Genomic DNA, 19,733 nt, shown 5'->3' with positions numbered 1-19,733 from the left:
AAAACTTAAATACACAAAAATAGAATTATAAAACATGAAAAAGCATAAAATAAAAGGGATTAACAAAGCCAAATGATCATACTATGAAAACATTTTTTAAAGTGATAACTCCCTAGAAAATTGATAAAAGGAAAAAGAGAAACTAAGAAAACAGGCAAACACACAAAAAATATGTATAGTACACAATAAACAATGTTATGCTAATACCTGTGAAATTTTAGGTGAAATGGAAAACCAGAACTTAGCAACAATGAAACAAGAAACAAGTTCTCTATACTCAAATAACCATTAAAGAAATCTAAATACATAATTACAAACCTTCCACAAAGAAAACTAAGGATCAAATAACCAGGGATAAAGTCTACTAATGCTTCAGAGAGATATAATGCCAATCTTAAACAAACTCATCCATATTTTAGAGAAAGGGAAAAATATTCTCAACTCATTTTTTGAGTACAACATAATCTTGATAAATTCTAGCAGAAATACTGTTTCATAAATTTACAGGCCAATTTCTCACACACACATAGGAGCAAAACTCTTAAATATTAGTAATGGAACACAGAAATGTAAAAAATAAGTATATACCAAAACCATCTTGGGTTGATTCTGAATATGTAATCCTGGTTTAACCTTCAAAATTTAGATATTATATAGGTATTAAGCAGTATCTTAGATATTACACTTAGCTTTCCTCTCAAGCTTCCATAAAATAAAAATAAATAAAAATAGGACAACTTATTTCATTACAAGATACTTACATTTTACATGAAGTGATACATTATTAGCTTTAAGCACATTATGAAACATCAAGACTGTGTATCTTTATTACTAGCGCAAACATCAAAATATGATGCAAAGGAGTACAGTTAACAATCAATAGAAGAATTAAAATGGAATTTTTAAAAATACCCTGTCAACCCAAAATAAGGCAGGAAAGGAGAACAATTAAAAGAGAAAGCAGTCTGTTCAAACAAAACTAATAACAAAACAATATGCCAAATTGAAACATAACAGAAATTATACCAAATGTAAATGAACTAAACGGTCCAATTAAATATCAGAGATTGCCAGAATAGATAAAAGATTTATCTATGAGACATATTTAAATATAAAGACACAGATAGCTTGAAATAAAGGTTTAGGAAAAGACAAGCCATTCAAATATTAAGCATAAGGATACTGAAGTAGTTATCAAAATATCAGATAAAGTATTCAAAAAGTATTACCAGAAATATAAAAACATTTAATAATGATAAGCAGGTCAGGAAGACAAAGTGATCATAAAGATTATGACCTAATAACAGAGGTTCAAAATACATAAAGACAAAATTGACAGAATTAAATGGGGAAAGAGACAAACCCACAATCACAGCAGGAGATTTTTAACTTCCCACCCTCACCCATTAGGTGGTAAAGAATCCATCTGCAATGCAGGAGCCACAGGAAACATGGGTTCAGGTTTCATCCCTGGGCTGGGAAGATCTCCTGGAGGAGGGCATGGCAACCCACTCCAGTATTTTTGCCTGAATAATCCCATGGACAGAGGAGCCTGGCAGGCTACAGTACATAGATTCATGAAGAGTCAGATACAACTGAAATGACTGAGCATACATGCATTCACCTATTAATATTAAAAACATAGAAAATCTGAACATTATCACTTATCTTGATCTGCTAATTGGTATTTATATGCAATAGTACATCCAACTGCAGAAATGACTGCAAAATAATTCAGAAATCAATGAAGTACCAAACAACAGAGAAAATTAACAAAGTTAAAAGTTGACTCTTTGAAAAGATCAACAAAATCAACATGCCTCAAGTTATGCTAAGTAAGAATAAAATAGAATATAAAAGGTCCACATTAAGATGCAGAGAGGTATCACTTATATCCCACAAATACTAAAAGAATAAAAAAGGAATATGGAGAAGTATTTTATGCCAATCAGTTTGATGACATAGATAAAATGGATAAATTCTTAGAAAAATACAATTTAGCAAAACTGACACAGCAAGAAACAGAAAATCTGAATGGTCACATATCTATTAAAGTAACTGAACTCAGGGCTTTCCTGATGGTTCACTGGTTAAGAACCCATCTTGCAATGCAGGGGATGTTGGTTCGATCCCTTGTCTGGGAAGATCCCACATGCTATGGGGCAACTAACTCTGTGCATCACAACTACTTAGCCTGTGATCCACCACTCCTGAGCCCACCTGCTGCAAATCCTGAAGCCTATACACCCTAGAGCCTGTCCTCAACAACAAGAGAAGCCACTGCAACGAGAAGGCCATGAACTGAAACTAGAAAATAGCCCCACTCTCTGCAACTAGGGAAAGCCTGGGAAAGCAATGAAGACTGACAGCAGACATAAATAAATAAATAAAATGTTTTAAAGTAATTGAATTCAGTGTCAAAAAAAATCTTAAAGAAAACTCCAGGTCTAAGATTTCACTAGTAAATTTCATAAAATATTTAAGTATAAAATAACTTAAATACACAATGGTTTTAGAAAAGAGAGAGGAAACACTTCCTACTTTATCTTGAATCTTGTGCAACCCAGATACCAAAATCAGACAAACACATTGCAAGAAAAGGAAATTATAGTTCAATATCCATAATGAACATAAAAGCAAAAATTATTCAAATATAAAGCAACTAAATCCAGCAATATAAAAAAAAACCTCATGATCAAACTGGGTTTATCACAGGAATAGGAAATCGGTTTAACATTTAAAAACCAACTAACATAAATCATATTAGTCCATATAATAATTTATTAACTTAATAAATGGGGAAAAATATGGTTATCTCAACAGATATCAAAAAATTTTGATAATATTCACTATACATTGTTTTTAAAAATCTCAGAAAATAAGGACTAGAAGGAAACATCCTAAATCTGATAAAAGATACTAAGAAAATCCTACAGCTAATATACTTACTGTTAAAATATTAAATGCTTCCTCCCTAAAAGTAGGAATGAGATAAAGATGTTACTTCCACTGTGTTGTGTGGTGTGTGTCTGTATGTGTGCGCATGCTCAGTCACTTCAGTCGGGTCACACTCCTTGCAAACCTATGGACTGTAACCCGCCAGGATCCTCTGTCCATGGGATTCTTCAGGTAAGAATACTGGAGTGTGTTGCCATGCCCTCCTCCAGGAGATCTTCCTGACCCAGGGGCTGAACCCATCTCTCCAGCATCTCCTGCACTGCAGGCAGATTCTTTACCACTGAGCCATCCCAGAAGCTCCGTCACTCCCACCACTGCTGTCCAAACTGTACTGAGATCATACTTAGATAGTGAAATAAGGCAAAAGAGAAAGGAAGAAAAGGCATAAAAGGAGAAGAACAGAAACTCTATTTGTGGAGGGCATAATTGTTTACACAGAAAATCCTAGAACATCTACAAGATAACTACTAGAAATAATAAGTGAAGAATTTAGCAACATACAGAACATACAAAAACAAATTTGATTTTATATCAGTTCAGTTCAGTCGCTCAGTCGTGTCCAACTCTTTGTGACCCCATGAACCACAGCACGCCAGGACTCTCTGTGCATCACCTACTCCCAGAGTTCACTCAGACTCATGTCCATCGAGTCCGTGATGCCATCCAGCCATCTAATCCTCTGTTGTCCCCTTCTCCTCCTGCCCCCAATCCCTCCCAGCATCAGAGTCTTTTCCAATGAGTCAACTCTTCGCATGAGGTGGCCAAAGTATTGGAGTTTCAGCTTAAGCATCAGTCCTTCCAATGAACACCCAGAAATGATCTCCTTTAGGATGGACTGGTTGGATCTCCTTGCAGTTCAAGGGACTCTCAAGAGTCTTCTTCAACATCACAACTCAAAAGCATCAATTCTTTGGTGCTCAGCTTTCTTCACAGTCCCAATTCTCACATCCATCCATGACTGCTGGAAAAACCATAGCCTTGACTAGACGGACCTTTGTTGGAAAAGTAATATCTCTGCTTTTGAATATGCTATCTAGGTTGGTCATAACTTTCCTTCTAAGAAGTAAGCGTCTTTTAATTTCATGGCTGCAGTCACCATCTGCAGTGATTTTGGAGCCCTAAAAAATAAAGTCAGCCACTGTTTCCACTATTTCCCATTCTATTTCCCATGAAGTGATGGGACCAGATGCAATGATCTTCGTTTTCTGAATGTTGAGCTTTAAGCCAACTTTTTCACTCTCCACTTTCAATTTCATCAAGAAGCTTTTTAGTTCTTCACTTTCTACCATAAGGGTGGTGTCATCTGCATATCCAATGTTATTGATATTTCTCCTGGAAATCTTGATTCCAGCTTGTGCTTCCTCCAGCCCAGCGTTTCTCATGATGTACTCTGCATAGAAGTTAAATAAGCAGGGTGACAATATACAGTCTTGATGTATTCCTTTTCCTATTTGGAACCAGTCTGTTGTTCCATGTCCAGTTCTAACTGTTGCTTCCTGACCTGCATACAGGTTTCTCTAGAGGCAGGTCAGGTGGTCTGTTATTCCCATCTCTTGAAGAGTTTTCCATAGTTTACTGTGATCTACACAGTCAAAGGCTTTGGCATAGTCAATAAAGCAGAAATAGATGTTTTTCTGGAACTCTCTTGCTTTTTCCATGATCCAAGGATGTTGGCAATTTGATCTTTGGTTCCCTTGCCTTTTCTAAAACCAGCTTGAACATCTGGAAGTTCACGGTTCACATACTGCTGAAGCCTGGCTTGGAGAATTTTGAGCATTTCTTTACAAGTATGTGAGATGAGTGCAATTGTATGGTAGTTTGAGCATTCTTTGGCATTGCCTTTCTTTGGGATTGGAATGAAAACTGACCTTTTCCAGTCCTGTGGCCACTGCTGAGTTTTCCAAATTTGCTGGCATAATGAGTGCAGCACTTTCACAGCATCATCTTTGAGGATTTGAAACAGCTCCACTAGAATTCCATCACCTCCACTAGCTTTGTTCACAGTGACGCTTTCTAATGCCCACTTGACTTCACATTCCAGGACGTCTGGCTCTAGGTGAATGATCACACCATCGTGATTATCTGGGTCGTGAAGCTCTTTTTTGTACAGTTCTTCCATGTATTCTTGCCACCTCTTCTTAATATCTTCTGCTTCTGTTAGGTCCACACCATTTATGTCCTTTATTGAGCCCATCTTTGCATGAAAAGTTCCCTTGGTATGTCTAATTTTCTTGAAGAGATCTCTAGTCCTTCCCATTCTGTTGTTTTCCTCTATTTCTTTGCACTGATCACTGAGGAAGGCTTTCTTATCTCTCCTTGCTCTTCTTCGGAACTCTGCATTCAGATGCTTATATCTTTCCTTTTCTCCTTTGCTTTTTGCTTCTCTTCTTTTCACAGCTATTTGTAAGGCCTCCTCAGACAGCCATTTTGGTTTTTTGCATTTCTTTTCCATGGGGATGGTCTTGATCCCTGTCTCCTGTACAATGTCATGAACCTCCGTTCATAGTTCATCAGGCACTCTGTCTATCAGATCTAGTCTCTTAAATCTATTTCTCACTTCCTCTGTATAATCATAAGGGATTTGATTTAGGTCATACTTGAATGGTCTAGCGGTTTTCCCCACTTTCTTCAATTTAAGTCTGAATTTGGCAAAAGGGGTTCATGATCTGAGCCACAGTCAGCTCCTGGTCTTGTTTTTGTTGACTGTATAGAGCTTCTCCATCTTTGGCTGCAAAGAATACAATCAATCTGATTTTGGTGTTGACCATCTGGTGATGTCCATGTGTAGAGTCTTCTCTTGTGTTGTTGGAAGAGGGTGTTTGTTATGACCAGTGCGTTCTCTTGGCAAAACTCTATTAGCCTTTGTCCTGCTTCATTCTGTACTCCAAGGCCAAATTTGCCTATTACTCCAGGTGTTTCTTGACTTCCTACTTTTGCATTCCAGTCCCCTATAATGAAAAGGATATCTTTTTTGGGTGTTCGTTCTAAAAGGTCTTGTAGATCTTCATAGAACCATTCAACTTCAGCTTCTTCAGCATTACTGGTTGGGGCGTAAGCTTGGATTACCATGATATTGAATGGTTTGCCTTGGAAATGAACAGAGATCACTCTGTCATTTTTAGGATTGCATCCAAGTACTGCATTTTGGACTCTTATGTTAACCATGATGGCTACTCCATTTCTTCTAACGGATTCCTGCCCGCAGTAGTAGATATAACGGTCATCTGAGTTAAATTCACCCATTTCAGTCCATTTTAGTTCGCTGATTCCTAGAATGTCAATGTTTACTCTTGCCATCTCGTTTGACCACTTCCAATTTGCCTTGATTCATGGACCTGACATTCCAGGTTCCTATGCAATATTGCTCTTTACAGCATTGGACCTTGCTTCTATCACCAGTCACATCTACAGCTGGGTATTGTTTTTGCTTTGGCTCCATCCCTTCATTCTTTCTGGAGTTATTTCTCCACTCTTCTCCAGTAGCATATTGGGCACCTACTGACCTGGGGAGTTCCTCTTTCAGTATCCTATCATTTTGCCTTTTCATACTGTTCATGGGATTCTCAAGGCAAGCTCTAATTTTGGATTAGCTTAATTCACTAAATACAGTAGTGATTTTAAAGAAAAATCTCTACATCCCTTTAATTTATTTATTGGCCATGCCACACTACTTATGGGATCTTAGTTCCCTGAGCAGAGACTGAACCCAAGCCCTTGGCAGGGAAAGCATGGAAATCTAACCACAGGGAATTCCCATACTGAATTCACTAAATACATTAAAAATTTTAAAGAAAAATCTTTGCATCCCTTTTAAATAATCCACACTCCTTCCTAAGAGATTAGTTACCTATCCCCAAAAAGTGACTTGAAATGAAAATAAACTTGAATTTATTTGAGAATACACACTAACAAGAGGAGTTAACGTAAAATCACTGACAAACTTTTTACCTCATTATTTTAAGGTAATGTAGCAGTAGTGTATCAACATCCAAAAAGCAGACAGACATAGGGAGAATGGAAAGAACAGCACAGGTGGAGTTTATGTACCAGGAGTGTTCAGTTCAGTTCAGTCGCTCAGTCGTGTCCGACTCTTTGCGACCCCATGAATCACAGCACGCCAGGGCTCCCTGTCCATCACCAACTCCTGGAGTTCACCCAAACTCACGTCCATCAAGTTGGTGATGACATCCAGCCATCTCATCCTCGGTCCCTTCTCCTCCTGCCCCCAATCCCTTTCAGCATCAGAGTCTTTCTCAATGAGTCAGCTCTTTGCATGAGGTGGCCAAAGTACTGGAGTTTCAGCCTTAGCATCATTCCTTCCAAAGAACACCCAAGACTGATCTCCTTTAGAATGGACTGGCTGGATCTCCTTGCAGTCCAAGGGACTCTCAAGAGTCTTCTCCAACACCACAGCTCAAAAGCATCAATTCTTCGGCGCTCAGCTTTCTTCACAGTCCACCTCTCACACCCATACATGACTACTGGAAAAACCATAGCCTTGACTAGACGGACCTTTGTTGGCAAAGTAATGTCTCTGCTTTTGAATATGCTATCTAGGTTGGTCTGTAAACAGCACATATTACTTTGACCCTCATCTTTGTTGACAAGTGCAAGAGAAGAAAGGGGAACTGGGAAACCAGTCATTTGGGACTGAGAATAGGAAACTGGGAAACTTTGTCATTTGGTCACAACTCCAAGAGGGCAAAGGTAATACATCATTTTGTGTAGATGTAGCACTTTCACTTTTCACTTTCATGCACTGGAGAAGGAAATGGCAACCCACTGCAGTGTTCTTGCCTGGAGAATCCCAGGGATGGCGGAGCCTGGTGGGCTGCCATCTATGGGGTTGCAAAGTCAGACACGACTAAAGCGACTTAGCAACAGCAGCAGCAGCAGCCCTCTCTATCACTCATACTAGCACAGAAGAGGTCTATCAAAACCTTAATTCACAGAAGGTGAACAACATATTTACAATGCTAATTTACAAAACTAATCTGAAAAAAAAGACCATCTGCTTTAATGTGGAATACAGTAGTTCTAAAGTTATGGTTAAGGATGAAAAGAACAAAAAACTATTTAATCAGCCACCTACAGAATAGAAAAAGGGGAAAAACTGCATTTCAGAAATGATGCATCACTCTGGAAAAGCTTTGTTTTTACAGACATTCCTCTGAAACTCTGTCAGGCAAATGTTTTTATAGTCTATTTTTTCTCACACACACTCATGATACACAGCATAAATCAGACATGGGGCAATAAGGCAACAAACATTCTCTCAGACCAACAGAAAGCATAGCAAAAATTATCTATTTCTTATATAATTTTTTAAAACCTACATTCCTTATTTTTCATCTTCCTGGGAGATAAAAAGGTAAGAGAGTATTTTGGAATCATACTTCACAAAGTACAATAATTTTTGCTTGGTTTAAACAACAACAGAAACAACAGTGTGTTATTCTGAAAGGGAACCTAGCCCATTTAGTGTTACAAAGTTCTATTCCTAAAATCTAGACTATTAATACATGCAAAAATGAGAAAAGCAATTTACCTTCAAAATGCTAGGACATTTTTGTTTCTGCTTTAAAAGCTTTGTGGCTCTGGAGGTTAATTAACCTTTCACATTGGGTACTATGGCATTTTCTCCATGAATGAAAATAAAGAAAATATGATTATTTTCTTCATTACTATGTTCTTGAGGGAACAACATGACTTATGATCTAAAGAAGTTTTAAATTGTTGTATAGCTTTTGAATCAACTAAAGATCATATTATGCCAAAAAATGGTATTGATAATAACCAAAGAAAGCTGTAATTATCAGCAATCCCACCATTTGTCTCAGGGTTGAGGTTTCCTATACCTATATTCTGAAAATGTATAGTAATGACATTTTTTATAATATCAATGAATATAAAATCAAAGATTCAAAGACAATTTTTACAGTTTGAAAACTGTTCTTTCCTCTGCTGCTCAAAGGCATAATACCATCTTCACATAGCAGATGTAGCACCTCATGTTTCTGATATTGAAGATGACCAGGCATTGACTAGTCAAAATCATGTTGGAAAGAACATTCTACAATGGGAAAAACAGTAAAAGTATATGTAAAGACAGTCACAGAGGAATTATTATTTATTTTCCTCTAGTAGTCATCGGCATATGGGTCACAGCTGGTAGTTTCCCAAAGGCTCTTTTCTTTTTTCTTTGAATCTATTCTCCTGAGAAAGTAAATTCATTTATTCCACAAGCAATTACTTAACACCTTCAATGTGCAAGTCTCAAACTATGTGCATTGCCTGAGATTAAAGGAAAATAGAGTATGGCTAAAAGTAATACACCATGATTACTGAGGGACTTAATTTTACCCTAACTTTTTACACCAGAACTTTAAACATAGCCATTATTTGGTATTCTCAACTGTTAATTTGAAAGTAAAAGTTAATTTAATTTTTCACTTACCTCTGAACTCCACTAACAATGGAACTGTCATGAAGAAAAAATAGCTTAAATTCAGTTGTAAAGAAGGAAACACAAAAAGACTTAATCACACACTAGACAAACACTCCTGAAAATTCAGAGTGACTGTTTTTAGTATAAAGTCTAGATTCAGAACTCTAATCCTTCTGAATTACTAACCTTTGTGGTATACAGCTTCTGACAAGGCTGCCCAAAATTCCCACCTCTTGGTATCCATGACTATATTTCATGCCCACTATGGCCCAGTTGGCAAGCAACCAAGGGAGGGCTTTGCTAATAGCTCATGCAGAAACAGTGGCCTCAGTCTAACAACACACAAGGAACTGAGCCCTTGCAACAGCCACACGAGATAGGAAGTGAATCCTCCCTAGTCCAACTTTGAAATAACTATGGCCTTAAGAGAAACTCAGCCAAAAGACCCAGCTAAATGGTACCCAGATTCCTGATCCACAGAACTGTTATATGATAAATGTGTATTGTTTCAAGCTGCTATATCTTTAATAATTTGTTATACAGCAATAGATACCTAACATAAGCCTATCTGAAGAAAAGTATATTCATGTGCTAATTCTGGTACATATTTTAGAGAAACAAGAAGCCTCTCTAAAGTCCACCAACTGAATTCCTAGTGGCCCAGAGATCCTAGACTAAGAAACCTCTGCTATGATAAACTCCAAACAATATGTACAAAAGGCCTGCAGAAAATTGAACCATGCTGTGTAGCTTAACAAATGTCAGAATACTTTCCTTCCATAAGGTATCATTAAGAAAGTTAAATTAATCTAAATATAAATACTATCTTAGTATTAACATTATCAAAGGTAAAAACAAGTCAAATTATACTAAAACATTACTTTAAATAACGTATTTCATAGTACTAAATAAGTACTGAGGTTAAAAAATTGACTAAACACCATCCTTAAGTACTGTGTGAGACAAACACACACACAAAATAATTATAATAAGTTCTGGGATACAAACAGAAATTTGCAGATGGTATCCATTCATGTATGTAATACACATGACATATATGCATGACTTTATTAAATTTTAATTATAAAGTAAATAAATACCTGTACAGTTTTTCCAAGTCCCATGTCATCACCAAGAATACACCCTCTTCCTTGGATGAAGTGTCCATAGAGAAACTGGGCTCCCTCCCTTTGGTAGTCTCTTAAATACCTATTGATAGTATAAGGAATGGAGTCTCCATTTTCAGATAGTTGAAAAGGAACAGCTGACGATGGAAATTTTCGGTCTGGGAAATAAGGTTTTTCCAAATCTTCATCATCAAATATAAAATTCCTGGAGCAATCTTTAACAGATTTTACTTCTTGAAGTCTTTTAAGAGGTACTCTCCTTTCTTGAAAATCTGAATATAAGATGACTGCAAATGACTTCCCATTTTCATCCACTGTGATAGATTTTATGCTTGCTTCACAAAGTTTTTCATTATCTGGAGAAGGGGCAAGACATCGTTCTCCTGGATGCCATATATCTATAATAATAAAGGAGAAAATAAACTTTCCAAATCTAACTTTTAAAGTAACACCTCATTTATCCACTTCTATGAGAAAAAAATATTCCTCACATAAATACCCTTCCCAAAATCTGAAACAAGACAAAGCATAGGTATCTTCCTAAAGTATATTATCATAATAAAGGGGATATAATTTATTTCCAGTTTTTCTCACCCTGACTATGTGTCATAATCTCCCCATACATGCTTAATCTATTTATGGTGATTAGGTTGATATGGGTCATGGGCATTTGGCTTTATTATTGTGGGCAAATGACTCATGGGCATTTGGTTTTATTATTGTGGTTGGTTATTATTGCTAAATTCAAAAGGTGATTCTGATGCACAGCCAGGATTAAGAACCACTAAGAATCACCTGATGACTCATGAACATTATGTATAACACTCATACATATGGCAGAATAACTGTGAATAGGACTTGGTAATAGGTAAGCTAAAGTCCTCTGAACAGCTATATTTTTGTGATTCTTCTGTCTGCTTTTTTAGTTATTCCATGTCCTTTTTCTGAACAAAGCTATTTCGTCTCACTGTCAACACTGCTGTTTCTAAAACGTTCCTTGAAGCTGTATACAGCTAATCAAGAGAATCCCCAGTTCAACAGCAGAGTGACATGCACCAGCTTAATACAGCTTTTTCCATTCAAGGTTTTTAAAAGCTGAGGTTCTTAAAAACGAGATGAATTCTAAGATCTCCTTCTGCTATCATTTCACTATCCTTTGAAAAGTCTGACTTCTCTCTATGTATGAATTCATTCTGTGCTTAACTGTACAGCTATTTTATTTTGTATTCAGAAAATACAGTACTATGGAGTGGGGAGGGAAGCCTCTACAGAGTATAATATTGGTACAATTAAAAGGTACCAAATAGAGGAAATTAAGTAAAAATAATTTTCCTAATGGGATTTCATGTAACAAGAATTCCAGAGGAATTGTATGGCTACAATTGTAAGAATACTAGGAATTATTTTTTCCACACATTTCTCACAGAGATCATATGATCATTGGTAGTTTCCCAGGGTCCTTCTAATGATTCTGAATTAGGCTTTTATAACATTCATGATTATAACTAGTATGTCTATATTCTCCAGTAAGAATAGCTCATTATGCTATTCCTCATGAGTTGTTCCTCAAAAGTAAAACCATTATTCTAACTTTGATAAAGTTGTTTTTATATAACAATCAGAAGCACAGCAAAGAAAATCTGTTCTCCCACTCTAATTTTGCTTTCAAACTGTTTGAGAATTATTACACTCTTCTAAAAATGTTCTAATGTGAAAATAACACTCCGATTCACTGTACAGAGATAAGTCAATGGACCCTATTTTCATAACAGTACTATCTGAACCTTAAAACCTATGTTAAGCCTTAAGGTAAGTCTTAACACATTACTTGTTTCATATGATTTGTCTGCCTATCCAGCATATGCCTTGTAATTTTTTAGAGCTTTAATTCATTAACTTATTATCAATGTATATGATTTAAAACCAGCTATTCACCAGATACTGTACCACACTATGAGTATAAAAATGAAGAAGAAAAATGTCAAAAATGATAGTCATTAAACCTTGCTTGAAACTAGTCTTTCCCAATTTCATTAAAAGGAATCACTGTCTAGCCAACATTTCAAGGTAGAAAACCTTTCAGTTCAGTTCAGTCGCTCAGTCGTGTCCGACTCTTTGCGACCCCATGAATCACAGCACACCAGGCCTCCCTGTCCATCACCAACTCCCGGAGTTCACTCAGATTCATGTCCATCGAGTCAGTGATGCCATCCAGCCATCTCATCCTCTGTCGTCCCCTTCTCCTCCTGCCCCCAATCCCTCCCAGCATCAAAGTCTTTTCCAATGAGTCAACTCTTCACATGAAAACCTTTAGTCAGTCCTTATTCCTCTTCTGATATTACTCCCTACATTCAATCCATCAGAACGTCCTGGTGGTTCTACTTCCAAAAAAAAAAGCCATCACTTTCCTCCATGCCACCAACTCTTCAAAATAACTATTGGCAAACTTTTTCTGTAGAGTCAGATTTTAGCTGTTTATTATTTTAGATTTTGCAGGTTTTATTGTCGCTTGCCTTTGTAACACAAAAGTAGCTACAGACACATAATCAAATGGATATGGCTGTACTCCAATAAAACTTTATCTACAAAAAAAACTGTCGGGCTGAATTTGGTTCTGACTTTAATGTGTCAACGTCTGGCTTTCTCCTAAATTACTGCTCTAGACTCCATTCTTTACCCATTCTCTCCACTGACATTATCTCCCCCTACAATCCATTTTCCACATAGCTGCAATATCAACTACTTAAAAATATTTATTAGTAAATCTTTAATTTAAAATCTTTTAATAATTACCCACTACAGAAAGAATAAACTCCAAGCTCCTTACTATGGTCTACGTGACCCTGTATCATCTCCCCCTACTTATCTCTCCAACTTAAAATCTATCAATATTCCCCTTGACTCAGCATACTAGGCAGGTCTTCTCTCACTTATTGTTATGTCATCGCCTCATAGATTTTGTTTCTGATCATCTTATTTAAAGTACCCCACTATTCTGTACCTGAGTATTTTACTGCCTGTATAGCACATATCACAATGTTTAATTATCATGTTTACCTTTTAAAAATATTTCACTAGAGAATAGTATCTTTTTGGAAAAAATGTCTGTATTGTTCAAAATTTTATCCCCAGGGCCCGCACACAGTAGGCACTCAATAAACGTGCTGAATATATTAACAGAAACACATTCCGAACCTCATAGAACCTTGTTATCTAGTGAGAGAGACAAATCCTAAAAAGTTCACACATGTGAAATTGTTGCTTTAAGACTGCTGTAAGAAAGAAGGACTAAAGAACAGTTTAAAAAGGAAGGAAATCTAGGCAAAGAATGTCAGTCGGAGGGTACATATAGCAGGTGCAAAAACCTCATGGGCTTCACACAACAATCTATAGAAATCTATTAAAATTTGGTTTCTGAGTTTGGGTAACTTGTAGAACTAAGGAGATTCAGTTAAGTTTGATCTAGGGCAGTATCTCTCAGCATTCAAAGTCCAGAACAAATAGTTTAAATTAGGACGATTTCTTTTTGGACTGAATGGGGGGTAAGGCTCCTTACAATCTGGTCCCTGTGTCCGCTTTAACTTCATTTCCTCCCTTTCTCCTGATTTCATCCCAAACTTGCCTTCTAGCTGTTCTTCAACCATGACAAGCATACTCCCATCTTCAGTCCCTGATATTTCTGTTCCTTCCACCAACCCTCTCCCTAAATCCCAATGTGACTGATTCTCTCACTTCATTCAGGGTTCTGCTCAAATGGCATCTCCTCAGAGGTATCTCGGAGAAGGCGATGCCACCCCACTCCAGTACTCTTGCCTGGAAAATCCCATGGATAGAGGAGCCTCATAGGTTGTAGTCCATGGGGTCACAAAGAGTCAGACACCACTGAGCGACTTCACTTTCACTTTTCACTTTCACGCACTGGAGAAGGAAATGGCAACCCAACCCAGTGTTCTTGCCTGAAGAATCCCAGGGACAGGGGAACTTGGTGGGCTGCCGTCTATGGGGTCACACAGAGTCAGACATGACTGAAGCGACTTAGCAGCAGCAGCAGCAGAAATATCTTCTCTGATCACTCAATCTAACATAGCACTCCCTGCCACTCTCTCTTCCTTTACCCTGCTTGATTCCATTTTCAGAAAAAATTTGAAATATCTGTTATTGGTTATCTACTTCAGTTCCCCAGAGTAGAGACAATTTGTGTACACTGCCATATTCTGGACACTGAGGACAATGTTTGAAACTCAAATACTTATCAGATTAACAAATATTTATGTAGAGCTAACATTTTGAGGTTTATGTGTGCCACACATGCAATTTATATATAGTAGTTCATTTAAACCTTACAACAACCCTACTTCCCTACTTCACTACGTTACTACTTCATGTAAATACTATTATTAGTTCCCTTTTATAAATGGTGAAACAGATAAAGGTTAACCACAGCCACAGCTGAAAAGTCAGAGCCTGGATGTGAATCAAGCTATCTGAACTTGTAGCTACCATGCTGTACCAGTACACTCATGAATGAACAATTCCTTGAAACTGAGCAGCCCTCAGTTCAGTTCAGTTGCTCAGTTGTGCCCGACTCTCTGTGATCCCATGGACTGTGTAGCACGCCAGACTTCTCTGTCCATCACCAACTCCTGGAGCTTGCTCAAGCTTATGTCCATCAAGTCAGTGATGCCATCCAACCATCTCATTCCCTGTCATCCCCTTTTCCTCCTGCCCTCCACCTTTCCCAGCATCAGGGTCTTTTCCGATGATTCAGTTCTTCACATCAGGAGGCTGAAGTACGAGTAGCCCTGCCCCCTTTTAAATGAGATATGAACATCCCAGTTACTATAATCTCCACTCAGCAGCTTCATCTACTTATTTTACCTGCCAGGTTTCTAAAGATATTTGTATTTGTGGTCCCTGAGTGATAGTGTCATCAATTTCTAGTCTTCAGAGCTGAGGCTTGTTACTTAAAAGTCTCTGAAGATTGGTTCTATATTCCTCATCTATTTAATCAGATCAGTATCTTCCTCAAAAGAAAACATGTAAACAATCAGCATATTTCTAGGCACAGAACAAGCATTCATTCAATATCTGTAAGTTTTTGCTATATCACTATTAATAATGAAAACTATTAATTTGGGGGCAAGAGGACATTCCAGATGACTTGTGGCAAATAACCATGTTCTCCCTAAACCACTTACTGACCCATTAAAGGTGACCCTGACTCAATAAATCACATATAAAGCTCTTTGTGTAATAAACTGAACTAATCTCAATCTATATTCACCACTTAATAATGAACCTACCATTCACTAAGGACTGAGGCATACAACGGAGAATAAAAATACCAAACATTTACTTAGTGTTTACTATGAGCCAGACACTGGGTCACGTTAAGTGCTTTGCATGACACCATCTCAATTAATAGTCAAAAGAACTCAACTTGATTGAACTCAGCAATGATTTCAATTTTACAGATGAGCAAACTACGCAAAGTTGCTCAGCAAATGACTGTCAGAGCCAGCACTAGATCCAAGGGCAGTCTGACTTCAGAGTTTCTCATCACTGAATCGCAAAGAACTAGTCCCAGCTCTAGAGCGGGTACACTATCTCCATCTGTCACTCACAGAGGCCACAGGGTGAAATCCCGACCCCAAGGGAACTGGCATGAACAGGTCCAATCCTACACAGTCAAGACAGGTGTCTGGGCAGAGCGGCGAGCTCAGAGCTTATACCTTTGCCGTTGGTTTCCGCGCGGGGCTTCGGGGTAGACGGATCCATCTGGCCAGGGGGAAGGGCTTGGCAGCCAGGTTGCATTTAACACCCCACGGGCGGCAGAGGACCGCCAGGAGGAGGCGGGCAGGCGGAGGGTGGCAAACTCCACCTTCCGCCACCCTCGGTACATCGCCCTCCCCTGGAGCTCGACGTCACGGCACGGCGGGAGCAAAGGTGGAGCCTGATGGGGTCCAGGGAGAAGGGACGGTGGCCTCTGCGACAGCGGCAGAGCCGGAGGACGCTATGGAAGCTGGCAAGGCAGCGCTCACCTACTAGCCTGGCGCTCCGCCGGCGGGGGAAGACAACAGGCTGGCTACTCGACCCTTTACCCTCCCTCTCACCGTTAGGCCTCCCTTTGCAGCCCAGCGTAGCTTCTAACCCGAACTCGGAAAATCCCGCGAGAACTGGCTCCGGTACAGTCCTCGGGATCTCACGATAACAAAAATCTTGGTTTACAGGGGCGGAGCGATCTTTCGGCCGTCTTTCCTCTAGAAAGCGTGCAACACAAAGATCCGCGATAGTTGCAAGTAGCGCGGGGGTTGGTATCGTTTACCCGCTTTGTGCGGCTGTTGTGGCTGCAGGGAGAGTCTGGAAGGTGGCCGTGGGCGTGGACCTGCCGAGGGTCTTTTAAGGACCGGTAAGAAAGGTGACGGCCTAGCAGGAGACCATTGTCCCAGCGCTCCTTTGTCCATGGGATTCTCTAACCAAGTATATTGGAGTGGGTTGCCATGTCGTCCTCCAGGAGGACATAGTCACGTCTCCAAGTGCAGCTGGGAAAGATTATTTGGTTTTAAGGGCTCATACGATAAAACTGGGTCCTCCAGTAATCCAGGATACTCTTCCCTTGTCAAGATCTATACCCTCAAGCACATGAGTAAGATTCCTTTGCCGTAGGATTAAGATATGAACATCTTTGGAGATCATTATTCTGCCTACCCCAGCTTCTTAATGAGGAAAACTATGGCTATTTCCTCTGCAAATAGACATCTATTTTTGACAGATACTAAAAATCAGCATGTTTTCATAAAATGCTTCATCTAGAATAGCACTTGTTTCTGTTTACCAGCAGGTAGAAATTTTGTATTGAAGAGAAACATCTAATTCATCCATTAACTATGTGTTACATGGCCCTCAAACATGGTTCAGAGATTAGACATTTATCCTCACTGCTTCAAAGTCCTCACCCATAGCAGACTCATAATAGTAATCCACCTAAAAAGGATTATTGTAATAAATAAAATAAATACAACACCTAAAACAATACCTACTCATAGTAAGAATTTAGTAAGGAATAGTATTGCAATATACTGTTGTTATCAATGGAATTTGTCCACTTGAAAGTTGCATTCTGCATAGCAATTACTTCAGTTTAATATTTTGGCCAATAGTTGATAATGCATTATTACTTAGAATTTTAGACTAGATTCTAACTTAAATAGCACGAATTGTAAGGCATATTTTCTAGGTACAGCTGAACAAAACTTATTACTATCATTACATGCATCTTGATATTAGAAATTTTAAAATGTAGAAAAAAACTTGGACTTGATGAAATATATCTATTTTACTTAAATTCTGTAAATTTTGTCCCTAAAATCAATAGCAATTGGAAATTCCAATCTACCTTATTTTTTTGTCCTACACCTATTAGAGAAGACATTTGATTTTTCCCTCCACTGAAATGACTAGTTATGTAATGTCGTATTTTTCCAGAGGTCCACTGATTTAACAAAAATTTTAGAAATAAATATTGATTTAAATGAAAGGGATCATCTGGTTGATGGAATACTCTTGTGACTAATGAAAGCAGTTGTTTTTGTTGTTCAGTTGCTCAGTCATGTCCGGCTCTGTGCAACCCCATGGACTGTACTATGCCAGGCCTCCCTGTCCCTCACCAATGGAAGCAAAGGGAACCTCAATTTCTGAATATTTCTTATTTAATCTCACCACCATTGTTATGATACATGGTGGAGTAGAAATAATCAGGACATAAAAATATGTTTTAGTGAATGAGATGCCTCACAAAATTAGACATCCTCAAACATTCCTTTCCCCATTTAACAATAGTGTTTGTCTCAGCCCATTACAGTGATGTCTTTGTCTAGGTGCTAATATTGTAAACATCCAACACGATAATAGGACACTGCAAAGTGAAATTAAAAGACTTGCAAAACATTGAGGAATTCCTGAAGTCAATATAAATGATATTGGATAGATACATCACATGTAAAAACGGTTGGCAAAGTCATATCTAGCAAAATTAAGCATGTAAAAACTACAAAAAGAGAAAAAACACAGATGATGGTAGCATAGACATTTCAAAAGAATATTACTTGACTATCAAAGAGACCCTTGAGAAAGATGATTAAACCTTGTAATGTTTTACAAAAAAGTAGTCTTTCTTTATGTTCCCACTCAGGAGTCAAAATTGTGACCTCCAAATTGTGAGTTAAGCAGCAAAAAGGTGCAAGAAAAAATAGGTATATGTTTTAGTCTATTTTGGTTGCTATGACAAAATTCTAAAGACTGGATTGCTTACAAACAGCAGACATTTATTTCTCACAGTTCTGGAGGCTGGAAAGCCAAAGATAAGATGTCAGCATGGTTCTATTCTGGTGAAGGCCCCATTTTATTCATAGCTGGCCCCTTCTTGCTGTGTCCTCACGTGGTGGAATGGACTACAGAGCTCTGTGGTATCTCTTTCTCAAGAGCACTAAAAATGGCAACCCACTCAAGTATTCTTGCCTGGAGAATCCCAGGGAAAGAGGAGCCTGTTGGGCTGCCATATATGGGGTCGCACAGAGTCAGACATGACTGATGCGACTTAGCAGTAGCAGCAGCAATCCTATTAATGCAGATGACACCACCCTTATGGCAGAAAGTAAAGAGGAACTAAAAAGCCTCTTGATGAAAGTGAAAGAGGAGAGTGAAAAAGTTGGCTTAAAGCTCAACATTCAGAAAACGAAGATCATGGCATCTGGTCCCATCACTTCATGGGAAATAGATAGGGAAACAGTGGAGACAGTGACAAACTTTATTTTGGGGGGCTCTAAAATCACTGCAGATGGTGATTGCAGCCATGAAATTATAAGACACTTGCTCCTTGGAAGGAAAGTTATGACCAACCTAGATAGCATATTCAAAAGCAGAGACATTACTTTGCCGACTAAGGTCCGTCTAGTCAAGGCTATGGTTTTTCCAGTAGTCATGTATGGATGTGAGAGTTGGACTGTGAAGAAGGCTGAGCGCCGAAGAAGTGATGCTTTTGAACTGTGGGGTTGGAGAAGACTCATGAGAGTCCCTTGGACTGCAAGGAGATCCAACCAGTCCATTCTGAAGGAGATCAACCCTGGGATTTCTTTGGAAGGAATGATGCTAAAGCTGAAACTCCAGTCCTTTGGCCACCTCATGCGAAGAGTTGACTCATT

General features: G+C 38.4%; 1 protein-coding gene across 1 annotated transcript in view; it reads right to left on the bottom strand.

Moving 5' to 3' along the window:
* Positions 1-16,347, bottom strand: part of ERCC6L2 (ERCC excision repair 6 like 2) — a 150,917-nt gene extending 134,570 nt beyond the window's left edge. The window contains exons 1-2 of the mRNA XM_068973896.1: positions 16,266-16,347; positions 10,507-10,931 (exon numbers count right to left, since the gene is read on the bottom strand). Coding sequence (XP_068829997.1) covers positions 10,507-10,931; positions 16,266-16,347 — 507 coding nt within the window. The remainder of the gene's footprint in view (positions 1-10,506; positions 10,932-16,265) is intronic.
* Positions 16,348-19,733: the final 3,386 nt, after the last annotated feature.

Source organism: Capricornis sumatraensis, chromosome 6 (assembly GCF_032405125.1).
Source record: "Capricornis sumatraensis isolate serow.1 chromosome 6, serow.2, whole genome shotgun sequence".
In the NCBI taxonomy this organism is placed as follows: Eukaryota; Metazoa; Chordata; class Mammalia; order Artiodactyla; family Bovidae; genus Capricornis; species Capricornis sumatraensis.
Note: the sequence above shows the minus strand (reverse complement) of the source record. Positions and strands in the feature narration are given on the sequence as shown.